At 46.0% G+C, this 11738-nt stretch overlaps 1 protein-coding gene across 1 annotated transcript; it reads left to right on the top strand.

Moving 5' to 3' along the window:
* Positions 1 to 1589: 1589 nt before the first annotated feature.
* Positions 1590 to 4975, top strand: LOC311316223 (gamma-interferon-inducible lysosomal thiol reductase-like). Its single transcript, XM_084447038.1, has 7 exons — positions 1590 to 1745; positions 2475 to 2666; positions 2874 to 2936; positions 3071 to 3160; positions 3272 to 3421; positions 4503 to 4571; positions 4703 to 4975. Exons 1-7 carry the CDS (start codon positions 1608 to 1610, stop codon positions 4769 to 4771), a joined length of 771 nt encoding a protein of 256 aa, XP_084303164.1. The 5' UTR covers positions 1590 to 1607; the 3' UTR covers positions 4772 to 4975.
* The last annotated feature ends 6763 nt before the right edge of the window (positions 4976 to 11738 follow it).

Genomic DNA, 11738 nt, shown 5'->3' with positions numbered 1-11738 from the left:
ATGACCAGTTGCTCTTCTAGTGATCCTGCCGGGGAGTGGGCGTGGCCAGGTGTGTAAAGCTGGTCAAGCTGAAAAACGAATCAATGACCCGGCGCGTGGAAAAACCCCTGTATGTACTGTAAGTATATACAGTGTGTGTGTATGTGAGTGTGTGTGTGTGTGTGTGTGTGTGTGTGTGTGTGTGTGTGTGTGTGTGTGTGTGTGTGTGTGAGGGAGAGAAAGAGGAAGAGAGAGAAGAAAAAGAGTGTGTCTGTGTTTGTGTGTATGTGTGTGTGTGTGTGTGTGTCTGTGTGTGTGTGTGTGTGTGTGTGTGGTGTGATATGTGAGTGCGTCCTATACAGTATATTCAGTGGTCATGTGCCAGTGTCAGTCACAAGACCATCGTCATAAAGTTACCCTGTCTGCCTGTCTGTCTGTCTGTCTGTCTGTCTGTCTGTCTGCCTGTCTGCCTGCCTGCCTGTCTGTCTGTCTGTCTGTCTCTGAGTTGTAGAGTGGGTTGTCTGCAATAGTTTTTGACTCCTATGGCCAGTCAGCTGGTCTGGTCAGTCAGGTAATCACACAGACCCAGTCAGACCCCTAATATACCCTCCTTCATCAGAGCCTCAATCCTGTGACCACTGGTGTGACAACATAGAAGTGAAGTATGGTTAGCCCACGCTACCACAGAAACTGATGTTAGACTTCCTCATTCTGACTAAATTCTGACCGAAGGCACTTCAAATCTCACTGAAAAGAGGCCTACAGGCTATGAGGCTGTAAATGGTTATACATGATTTAAAAAAAGATAGACTATAGGCATATGTGAGGCTAAATAAACATGAATTAAAAGTCAAATTAGTTATGAATAAAACAGAAAATGTATGCTTGTGTGACCGCCAGAGTCTGTCTGCGTTGTGTATTTATTCTTTAACAGATGCGGACACCTCTCTTTTGGTCTCAGACCATGTATTAAACTGGCATCTGGCATCGAAAATGAACACAAAATCAGGAAACAGTTCCTCCACATTTCCTCCTAGCCTACTGTACATAAGTAATAATAATGATAGTAGTAATAATTGTGACCAACACCCAAACAATACCAATAGCAGGATAAAACAATGACGGGGCAGACTCATACCTGGTTTAAAGTGAGCATTCTGTGCAGACAGTAACAGTATTGTGAGTCCCACTGGGAAAGAAACTTAGAGGTGGCTTGAGAATTTGGGCTTGTTAAAACTTTCTGCCACACGGAGTTGGTGACCAGGGTGCGAGGGGTCACCGATGTCCTGGCAAGATTCCACTTTTTTATACAAAATATGCCGAGATTAAACATCGTCTGTAAGACAAGTTTGAACATTTTCTGTCCGACTGATGTTTGTGTGTCTGATGATCTGGTGAATCATTCTCAGGTCAGTCACAATCTTAAATTTGACTCAGGGTCGCTGTTGTGTTGTGTATAGTCTGCTGCTAGTGATAAGTGACGCTGCGGTCACATGACTTTGGACCAATCATAAAACCGAAAAGTATGACAAAAAAATCGAAAAACCAGGTACTTTACCAGCTGCACCTTCATCGCACTGCACTTTCTGTCGGTTTCTGTTGTCCTGGGGAGTCTCAGCAGCTACAAGATGAAGTCTATGAGTGGTCTTTTCCTGCTTTTGACCCTTTGGTCGGTAGCAGACCAGAGCCATTGCACTTTCTCTACGTCATGCACCTACCCTCCATCGCAGTGGTGCGGCACCCTGGAGTCCGCTATCGAGTGTGGGGTAAGATTAGTTCACCCAATGTGTCTTGCACTTCGATTAAATTGTAGGCTACTGTTTTTTATGCATGCCAGTAGCCAATCAGTTCGAAGGATTATTTTAACATGATGGACTCTTTTTATGTTGTTCTTTAGTGGTTATTCTGTGTAAATCTGGCAGCTACTTTCACTTCTCTTCTCAGACCAATATACTTCTAAAGCATAATAGCGAATTGTTTTATCTAACTTCCTCAATCGATTGAGGAAGTTGGATAAAACCATTCGCTATTAATTTCTTTAGAATTATGTGAGGGAGGGGGTGTGCGTGCGGATGTGTGCCCTTTTACTGTGTGCCAGTAAAAAAAAAAAATGCAGTTTTTAGTGTGGTAAATTGTACACGCTACTACTGCAGTACAAGTGTGGTAAATTGGACACAGTACAACTGCAGTACTAAAAACTGCAGTACAGTATGCATGCAAATTACTGCAGTTACTGTGCCTTACCACACTTGTGCTGCAGTACTGAAACCAACTGTATTGCTGCGTCATATTTACCACACTTGTACTGCAGTACTGAAACGAACTGTAGTATTACTGCGTCATATTTACCACACTGTACTGATACTGCAGTATTACTGCAATTTTACTGCAGTTCATTTTTGTAAGGGTGTGTATGTGTGTGAAATAAAAACTACTTTATTTAAAATCAGCCTGATCTTCACCTCCTGCACCTTCCTCCCTGTCCCCTCCGGCAGGTTCTGAAACAGTGCCTGGAGGCCAACAGCACCCGGCCGCAGCCCGGCCAGGACGGGCTGGTGAACGTGGGGTTGTACTACGAGAGTCTGTGTCCAGGTTGTCGGGCCTTCCTGACCCAGATGCTCTTACCCACATGGATCTTGTTACAGGACATCATGGAAGTCACTCTGGTGCCCTACGGAAACGCCCAGGTCACTGCTTCTTCATTCCGATCCTCTCCTTCCTCCTCCTCCTCTCCTCTTCCCTCTCTTACTCTCCTCTTCTCTAAAGTGTTGCCAGCTGCAGGAATGCCATCATCGCTTTCTTACTTGGCGGTTGAGGAATTTCGGTATGTCTCAGGTTGTATTTCCAGTTATGCATGTTTTCATTTTTCTCCTCCGTCTCTTCCGTCTGTCCAGGAGTCAGGCGGTCACTTCACCTGCCAGCACGGGGAACAGGAGTGTCTGGGCAACATGCTGGAGGTCAGCTGATTATCTTCGAGGCCGCTGTGTCCCTGTAGCTCACCTGATGTAGACTGGTGGTGAAGGGGGGGGGGGGGGGGGGGGGTGGTCTCTGCTCCAGCTGTGTGATGTGATGATAAACTTCCTCCCCTCAGACCTGCATCATGAACATGACGGACGAATCAGCCTTCCAGGTCATCTACTGCATGGAGTCCTCCAGAGATGTGGTGAAATCAGCCCAGAGTGTGAGTCTGAGGACGCTTCATCTACATGCAGCAGATTTGAAATACAGACTGTATAGCTTCATCTATATGTAGACAATAGATACATAACATATAACTGTAACCCCTTCCCAGTGTTTGGAGCTGTACTCCACTCTGCAGTGGGACAGTCTGATGTCGTGTGTGAAGGGGGATCAAGGGAAGGCCCTGATGCACCAGAACGCCCTGCTGACCCAAGGTCTGAAGCCCCCTCACCAGTACGTACCCTGGGTCACCATCAATGGGGTAAGTACCGTCCTAAAGCAGCTGCGGACAGATCAAAAGTGTCTGTCTCGTTGGGAGTTTTTTCCTCCATAATCCCACAACGACTTGATGTTGTTGAATCTTTTAATTAAGCAAATGACCACGAGAGGCAGTGGGTTACACAGGATTTTACCACAGCTACGGGGCGTTGTTAGGCCCGACGCGACAGCTGTGGTAAAATCCCGTGTAAGCCACTGCCTCGAGTGGTCAATTGCTTTTCTACAACGGTTACTACATATATATTCACAAAAAACACTCAGTAGTAACATTCAATTATTTATTTACCGATCATTCTTATCATTTTAGTATTTACAAAATCTTCCGCAATAGGCTATAGTTCTGAATTAAGTGGTTGCCAGGCAACATAGGCTATCTTTCCTATTAGGGTTGGCCTTGTTCACATAAGCCATAAGGCATAATTCGGGTGGTTCACGTTTATTTGAATATTCCAGCTATGGTGCAGTTATTAAAACAGTTCTCCAGAGCACTTGTTTTTGCTGGTAGGGGTGTGGAATGTTGGAGTTGGACTGATGAGTGCGTTTTTGTAATAGGATACGAAAAAGGCGAGGTTGCTGCGAGTGGTTGCTACGCAAAGCATAGCTTACCGCTTGATCTTATCAATGGCCTCGTCAATGAGATTGACGGCGCATTAATACTAATTGTTATGTGGTCGCAGCCGTGGGTTCCAGAGTATTTTACCACGGCTGCTAGCCAATCAGAATCAAGTATCCAAACTCTCCGTTGTAGAAATGGCAGTTTTACAACTTTGAACGTTCCGAATTGTCATAGATAAATTGCATTCCGTTACTGCTTCAAATTGTCTCTGCTGATGTATGTTAAGTAAGGGATAATACACAACGAGGTGTGCTGTTAGCAAAAAAAATAATGCACGACGCAGAGGCTAGTACATTATTTTTCGATAACAGCACACCTCGGAGTGTATTATCCTGCTTATACCATGGCCACTTGCCAAAGACAAAAATTATGTGCCATTTGCTCACATTTTTCTGTGTTTTTCTTATGTATTGCATGTGGTGTGTGTGTGTGTATTGTGTGTTTGCAGGAGCACACAGAAGACCTCCAGAACAAGGCCATGTCTTCTCTCTTCAGTCTGGTGTGCAGCCTATACAAGGTACAGTAGCCCTCAGGATATTTCATTCTGTCAATACTCTCTGTCCTCCAGGTGTAGCTCAGTGCTATTCTCGGTGACTCTGAACTCTGTGTCTGTGTCTAAACCTTGGAGTTTGTGTTTTGTGTCTCCAGGGGCAGAAGCCTGAGGCCTGTGGAGCAGCTCTGGCCAGGAGGCACAGGAGCTACTGCCATGATGACTAGAGCACACTGAGCTAACCTACCAGAGCACTGTGTGTGTTTAACTCAGTATCACTCAGGGTTTTAGTCTTGTATGAACTGTACTGTACCAAGTGGCATCCTTATACGGTGCCACCTATCCTTATACAGTTTAGCACTACGTACTGTAACTTCTCTCTTCAGATCAGGAGGTGGGTTCTCCAGTCTATTGCAGTTGTATGAATGAGCTCATATTCAATTTAGTGTAATCTGATGTTTTTATAAAGAGATTATATCCCTCAGCTCCATAAATGAATTGGAAATAAAAATGAAGTATTTTAACTGGCCTTTGTCCTAATTGGATCCTCTGTGACAGTGATTTAAGTTTGACTTCAGTGTCTGTGGGGTTAAATAATACTGCATGTTTGGGATAAAACGGTGTCTGTTATTAAGTCTGTTAGACCATGATCCTAAGCAGCTATGGCTATTTTGACCATGATCCTTAGAGAAATCCTGGTGCCAAATAGTCCCACAACCACCCATTTTGGCAAGATGCCACAATCCAAATTACTCCACTTCCTGCCTCACACTATATTATGATAGCAGGATTTAAATAGGATTGAATGGGTGAGCAATGACTGGATCTAGTGGTTATTTATGGTCTGTGTCCATGACAGTATAGGCCTGGAGAGACTAAATCCTCCAGAGGGCACTCTTCACCAATCCAGCCACTCTAAATCAGACTGTTTCAATTCTTCCTCTTTTCCTTTAAAGGGGTAGTAAAGGGAAAATCATGTTTAGACCTGTTTTAAGGTTACCTATGATCATATACAATGGTTCAGATCAAAAAGTTGACAAAATGTTAGGGTTTTGATGGAGGACCCAAGAGCAGACACGATTGGGGTGAAAGCCCGTAGGCACGTTTATTGCGATTCCGGGGAGAGGCAGGCAGTAACGTGGTCTGTAGACAGGCGTGGGTCAGGCGGGGACGTGGTAGTCGTACAGGCGATGGTCAGGCAGGAGCGTGGTAGTCGTACAGGCGATGGTCAGGCAGGAGCGGGGTTGTCGTACAGGCGTGGGTCAGGCAGGCGCAGGGTTGTCGTACAGGCGTGGGTCAGGCAGGAGCGGGGTAATCGTACAGGTGTGGGTCAGGCAGGAGCAGGGTAATCGTACAGGCGTGGGTCAGGCAGGAACTGGATACTGGGAAAACAGGGAGAACAGGGTAAGGCAAGGTTCAAAAAACAGACGAGGCAGGGAGCTAGAGACGTGTACCCACTAGGTTGGTTGGTCAACGATCTGGCACAGAGGGCTGTGTGGACCGGCTTCTTATCCTGCTGGCGATTGGCTGATCAGGACCAGGTGCGTTGATTGGCTGATCAGGACCAGGTGCGTTGAGGTGTGGAGGAGAGGCAATCAAGGTGACGCACGGCAGGTGTGGATCGGGGGCGTGTCTGGCTTGTGACCGCAGACGTGCCCGCAGTTCCCGCTGCAGGCTCTGGGAGGTGCTGGGGAAAACGGAGTCCGGCACTGGAGAGACAGGGACAGGCTGCGGACCAGCGTCAGAACCGGGGCTCGGGCCGGGGTCAGGGGGCTGAGGAGGTGGACGAGGCTGACGCGGCGGTGCCGTGACACAAAACTAGCACTTTTGAGAAAGTCTGATAATTGTTCTACCACCGTTTAGGTCATACAATGGATGTGGGTGGGCACCGTGAAAAATCTGACGAATTACAGTATGTCAGAACGCCAACTAACACCTCGGTGAGTTTCTTGTCTTTGAAATTGAGAGTTTAACGTGTGAGACGATATACCGTAAAACCGTGAACCGCGGTATAAAATGTCCACAGTATTAGAACCGTGACATTCCCTGTGTTTACGGTATTACATTTACGGTATTACACAATAATGCGCTGCTGAAACTTTACATTTCACACTGCACAGGCACGCACACTAATGTTCAATAAAGCTGTTTTCCTTCAAGGTAAAATACTTGTTTTTTTATGTGTGTTGGGGAGGTTAAATGCCGTATACCGTGAAATACCGTAAACCGTGTAACTAGATACCGTACAGTAATGCAAGAATCAATACCGTCTCATTCCTAGTGCCCACTAGGGTTGTGCCCGAATACGAATACGGTATACGGATGAGCACAAAAAGTAGCTTTTTCCCGAATAGTACATTCGTACGAATATTGTAAAAAAAATATTCGGGAGGGGGGAGAACAGTCAAATACTGTATGACACGCTCTATGTAAGCACAACTAGCGATTCATAAAGACAGATTGATGAAAACAACCGTTTCGCGGTAGAAAATTGATTTTTAGAAACTGCATTCTCGGTGCCCCGACCACTGCCATTACATGGATATACTGGCTCGTGCTGGATTTTAAATTTCTTCTACATGCCTCCGAACTACACCAAAGTGAGCTCGGTGAGTCAAACGTCTTATAATATGTCGTAAATAAGGTCCAGGTTGTCAAAAACCAGCATTGTCCTTTAAAACAGGGCTAAACATGATTTTTCATTGAACCAACACCTGACAACACCCGAATAATTGAATGAACACTATGCACAACTGTATATTAAACATTATTTAATTGCACTGCCTACTCTTGAGTCTTTAGTAGGCTACATCATGGACACAGACATCCATGACCGGATGGGAGAAGTGGAGAATGATACTGATCTAGACTGCTAGATGACAGATAGTAAACTGCCAGTTGGGAACCTATAATATCTAGCTGAGTAGGCCTACCTAGGACTGGAATGAGGACGTGATTAGCACTGGTAAGATACTGTAAGACAAGCGATTACAAGAATTCCAATGTGCTGTGATGGCATGTGGCCCAAAAAGAGTTTCCCATAGACATATGGAATGAAACGGCTGGGGAAAGAAACAAAAACATTTCTGGGTATCACTCAAAGTCAAAAACGACTCTTTGAAGTATAAAGTTTTAAATCAATGAGTAAATTTTTCTTTAAAAGCCACCAAGAACCGGAGTTTGCAACTGTTTGTGTCCCTGTATGTCTATGGCAGCACCGCCATGGGAACAGGGCCAAGAAAAACACTACCGTGCTTGTGCTGAGTAACCTGACAGACTGAATTGCCGTTTCGTTTCACTTCATTGTTCAGTCTGAACAAGCTCCCATCGCATTGTTTTCCAGGATGGCTGTTGTCGAAGGAGTCCTCAGTTTAATTCCATCATCTCATTCAAAGGACGCTGGCCTGGTTTGGAACTCCGACCGAGAAATCACTCTGGACAAGAGCCTTTCCAGACCCTGAATTGCATTCCGAAAATTTAAGTGGATGTTTGATTCAGGGGGTGGAGACGGGCTAAAAGCCTGTGACACAATCTCAAATTGTGAAACAATCTCAAATGACTGAAACAATCACAAAGTCATGAAGAAAACAGAGATACTAATGAATATATAAATATATACACATTACATACCAAAAGCTTTTCTAAAAAAGTAGGTCTTTAGACCAGTGTTCTAGGAACCCAGAGTCTGTGGTGCCTTCAGATTGTCAGGGAGGGCTTTCCAAAGGCAGGGGGCAGCTGAGCAGAAGGCCTGATCTCCCATAGGGCAGAGCGTAGTCCTGGGGGTGGGAAGAAGCAGGCTGTGTCCAGATCGAAGATTGGACAGGGGTGATATGGGTTTATTTCTGCACTCATCAGGATCCTGGCAGCACTGTTCTGGAGGTACTGGAGCTTTTGGTGGCTCTTGCCAGGGATCCCAATGAATGAGTGCATTGCAGTAGTCCAGCCTCGAAGAGACGAAGGCATGGACAAGCCTCTCTGCATCAGGCAAGGTTAAGGTGGGACGGAGTTTGGCGATGTTTTTAAGGTGGTAGAAGGATGTCTTACAGAGATGTTTGATGTAGGTGTTGAAAGCCAGGGAGGGATCGAACTTGACACTGAGGTTGATAATTAAGGTGGAGAAAGCTATGATTTGCTGTGGATGTCCAGTACAGCCACTAACCCTGCCTTCCTCCCTCCTCCCTAGTGTTTCTCCCTCTTATACTCTAAACAGGTCACCCCCCTGTCTCCTGCAGGCCTCCCTGTAGCAGGTCCCAGAGAACCCCCCTCCCCGTCTTTGGCCAAGGTCCTCCAAATGGCTCCTGGAAAGGTCCCCTACCTCCTCATGACTAGCTCCTTCCCACTCTGTCATCAGCTGTCCCAATCCAGCCAACCCCTCCCCTTTTTACCCTTGGCTCTCTGCTTTCTGTCTCCCCACCTCTGCTTTGTGGGATTATCTATGAGCCTGTCCCGCTAAGTGCTTACTGTGCTTTGTTATATGATTCACTTAAATATCATATTAGAGACTACAGGGATAGCTAACACATAATGGCCTACCATGTTGGTAACATCTCTGTAACTACTTGTGCACTCTACTGTTAGCCATGTCTCTCTTATGAAGTATTTAGCCCATGTTTACTGCTCTGTATATGTTCTTAGCCAATAGACAAACATTTTCCAGGAGCTTGCTCGATAGTCTTGTTGAGAGAGGTCAGAGAAGAATTTTTACAGCTCACTTTTCTTGCCCCCGGGTGAAACTGTTTTTTTACTTCCCTCTGGAATATGTAGGGGTGGAACCTCCTCCCTGGGTTATTTATTTATCTATAGCTACTGTATAGCAGGTACATAACACACCCAGGCCCCCCTCCTTGGGTTATTTATTTAGTTATATATATATTTATAACATGTACATAACACATCAACACCGGTAGCTTATCTTTAGCTTTATATTGTATAGATTGTATTTTTGGGGTAAATTGTTTTGGTAAATTGTTTATTTTAATTATCTGTCACTTTTGAGCACATCACAAAGCTCGCAGCAACATTTCACTGTGATTGTACACTGTACTGTACGTCTGCCTGGTACAAATAAAGATCTGAGTCTGAACCTGAATCAGACATGGCTGAAGTCAGCCGACCTCATCCCTGGAGCTCATCCCTGGAGACGCCTGCCTCTCCGTCCTCCCTCACCTCCTCCTCTGATCATCATCCTGCGCTTCTGCTCTGACTTCTGACTTCAGGACTTCACATCTTAGAGTAGAACACATTGTTGAGTAGAACTGCACATCGTAGAGAAGAACACATTGTTGAGTAGAACTGCACATCGTAGAAAAGAACACATTGTTGAGTAGAACTGCACATCGTAGAGAAGAACACATTGTTGAGTAGAACTGCACATCATAGAGAAGAACACATTGTTGACTAGAACTGCACATCGTACAGTAGAACTACACCTTACTGTATGTCACCTGTACTATACCCTAGCACCTGAGATCACTCACCCAGAGCTCTATCTACTCTGTATCTCTGTGTGTGTGTGTGTGTGTGTGTGTGTGTGTGTGTGTGTGTGTGTGTGTGTGTGTGTGTGTGTGTATGTGTGTCACAGGTTTCACTGTGTTGCTCATCAGTATGACTTCCACGCCCACTCTGGGTTCGATCACGGGTCCTCTGACTTGCCAACGCACATGACAACCTTGCATAAACAATTAGCCAGCTACAGTATGCCATTGAGTGGCTAGTGATTCAGTGGCACGGGGAGCAGTATTTATACTGAGAAGTGAGTTTAACCAATTTAACTTGTTTACATGTGCACGTGTGTGTGTGTGTGTGTGTGTGTGTGTGTGTGTGTGTGTGTGTTTGTGTGTGTGTGTGTGTGTTCTTTCTTCTGATTGGATCATTAGATGCTACTGGAGGAGAGGCTGGAATGAAGACAGGCCAGTGTTATTAGTCTTCATTTCCTGCTGTTATTTATTAAAGGAACACTGTTTTTAGCAAAGACATTAACCAGCGTTGAGTCGTGTTGAGTTGTAACGTCTCAAGTTGTGTTGTGAACAGGAGACTAGTAGTACTGTACGGCACTGCACAGACATAACTTTTTGAGGGAATAAACTGTATGCCAAAATCTACAGTCCTCCTCAAAGTAACCTTTATTCCGCTGGATCTTGGGTTCACTGATCTGCATCATCATGATCCTGGCTTCTTTTCAAACTGCAGAGCTGAAAGCAACTAAAGTGCCTGGATTTCACTTGGGGCTCTGGTTGAAATGGAGCCAGTGTTCTTCAGTGACCTGCTGGAAATCGCTTTGAAGTCTCTCTGTTATTCGGAGGGTAACAGCTCAGGAAGGAACAGAGGATTCATACTGTATATGGCCAGGATCTCTGGGGGTTTAGCATCAGTCTAACAGGTGGGGTTGGTCTTAATGCCTTTTAAAGGGTCCAGTATCTCCTTTTCCTCTGTTCCCACAGTGAATATGAGTTCTGTGTGTTTTTTGTTGCTGAGCTAGGAAGGCTTACACCAGATGTTACCTGGAACCATAAATGTCAGCTGTCCCTACAGGAGAACCCTCTGAAGAACCTCACTGGAACCCTGTTTGTTTCAAGGTTGTCGTGAGAATAAGCCTAGAGGCCTATTCACTAGCCGTTGGCCATAGGTTCACTGTCCACTGGCTGTTGGAGCTACAATAGAATCACTCTCCACCATCTGCCTGCCATAGGTTCACTCTCCGCCGGCTCCGAGTCATAGGTTCACACTGCTGCGTCACATGGTCCCAGGCGGGAGGTATTCTGGGATGCGCCGCACTCAGCTGCCAGTCGTAAGATCGCAGGAGAACCTTTCCCCTTCTATACAGATAAACAGAAGTGCTGCAGGGGAGCAAAGCCCAATCTCCACCCACGCCTCGGCACCGACCTGTCTCCCCCAGCCCCCAATCCCAGCCTCCAGCCCCGACCCCAGCCTTTCTCCCCCAGCCTCTCCACACACAGATAGAGAGCCATCGTGACACAGCCTATGCTCTTAAAAACTTCTATCTGCTGTGGCTTTTTATAGTCCGGGGCCTTCATGTGACTGTTGTTCCTGCTACACTGGAGCATGTGAACGGCAGAGCGCCGCCCTGGAAGGATCAGACGTCACGCCGCACGCAGGGCCGGCCCTGACCCGGGGAGGAGTCGGGCCGCGCGGGGTTAAAGTTTATTTGCGAGAAGAGACGGACGGAGAGAGGAA

This window comes from Borostomias antarcticus (genome assembly GCF_949987555.1).
Source record: "Borostomias antarcticus genome assembly, chromosome: 12".
NCBI lineage: Eukaryota > Metazoa > Chordata > Actinopteri > Stomiiformes > Stomiidae > Borostomias > Borostomias antarcticus.
The sequence above is the reverse complement of the archived record's forward strand: the minus strand, read 5'-3'. Positions and strand labels throughout refer to the sequence as shown.

Coding starts and splice junctions, on each gene's coding strand:
- LOC311316223 (XM_084447038.1), top strand. CDS start 1,608: ATGAAGTCTATGAGTGGTCTTTTCCTGCTTTTGACCCTTTGGTCGGTA. Junction 1,746..2,474: donor AGTCCGCTATCGAGTGTGGG/GTAAGATTAGTT, acceptor CCCCTCCGGCAG/GTTCTGAAACAGTGCCTGGA. Junction 2,667..2,873: donor TGCCCTACGGAAACGCCCAG/GTCACTGCTTCT, acceptor CCGTCTGTCCAG/GAGTCAGGCGGTCACTTCAC.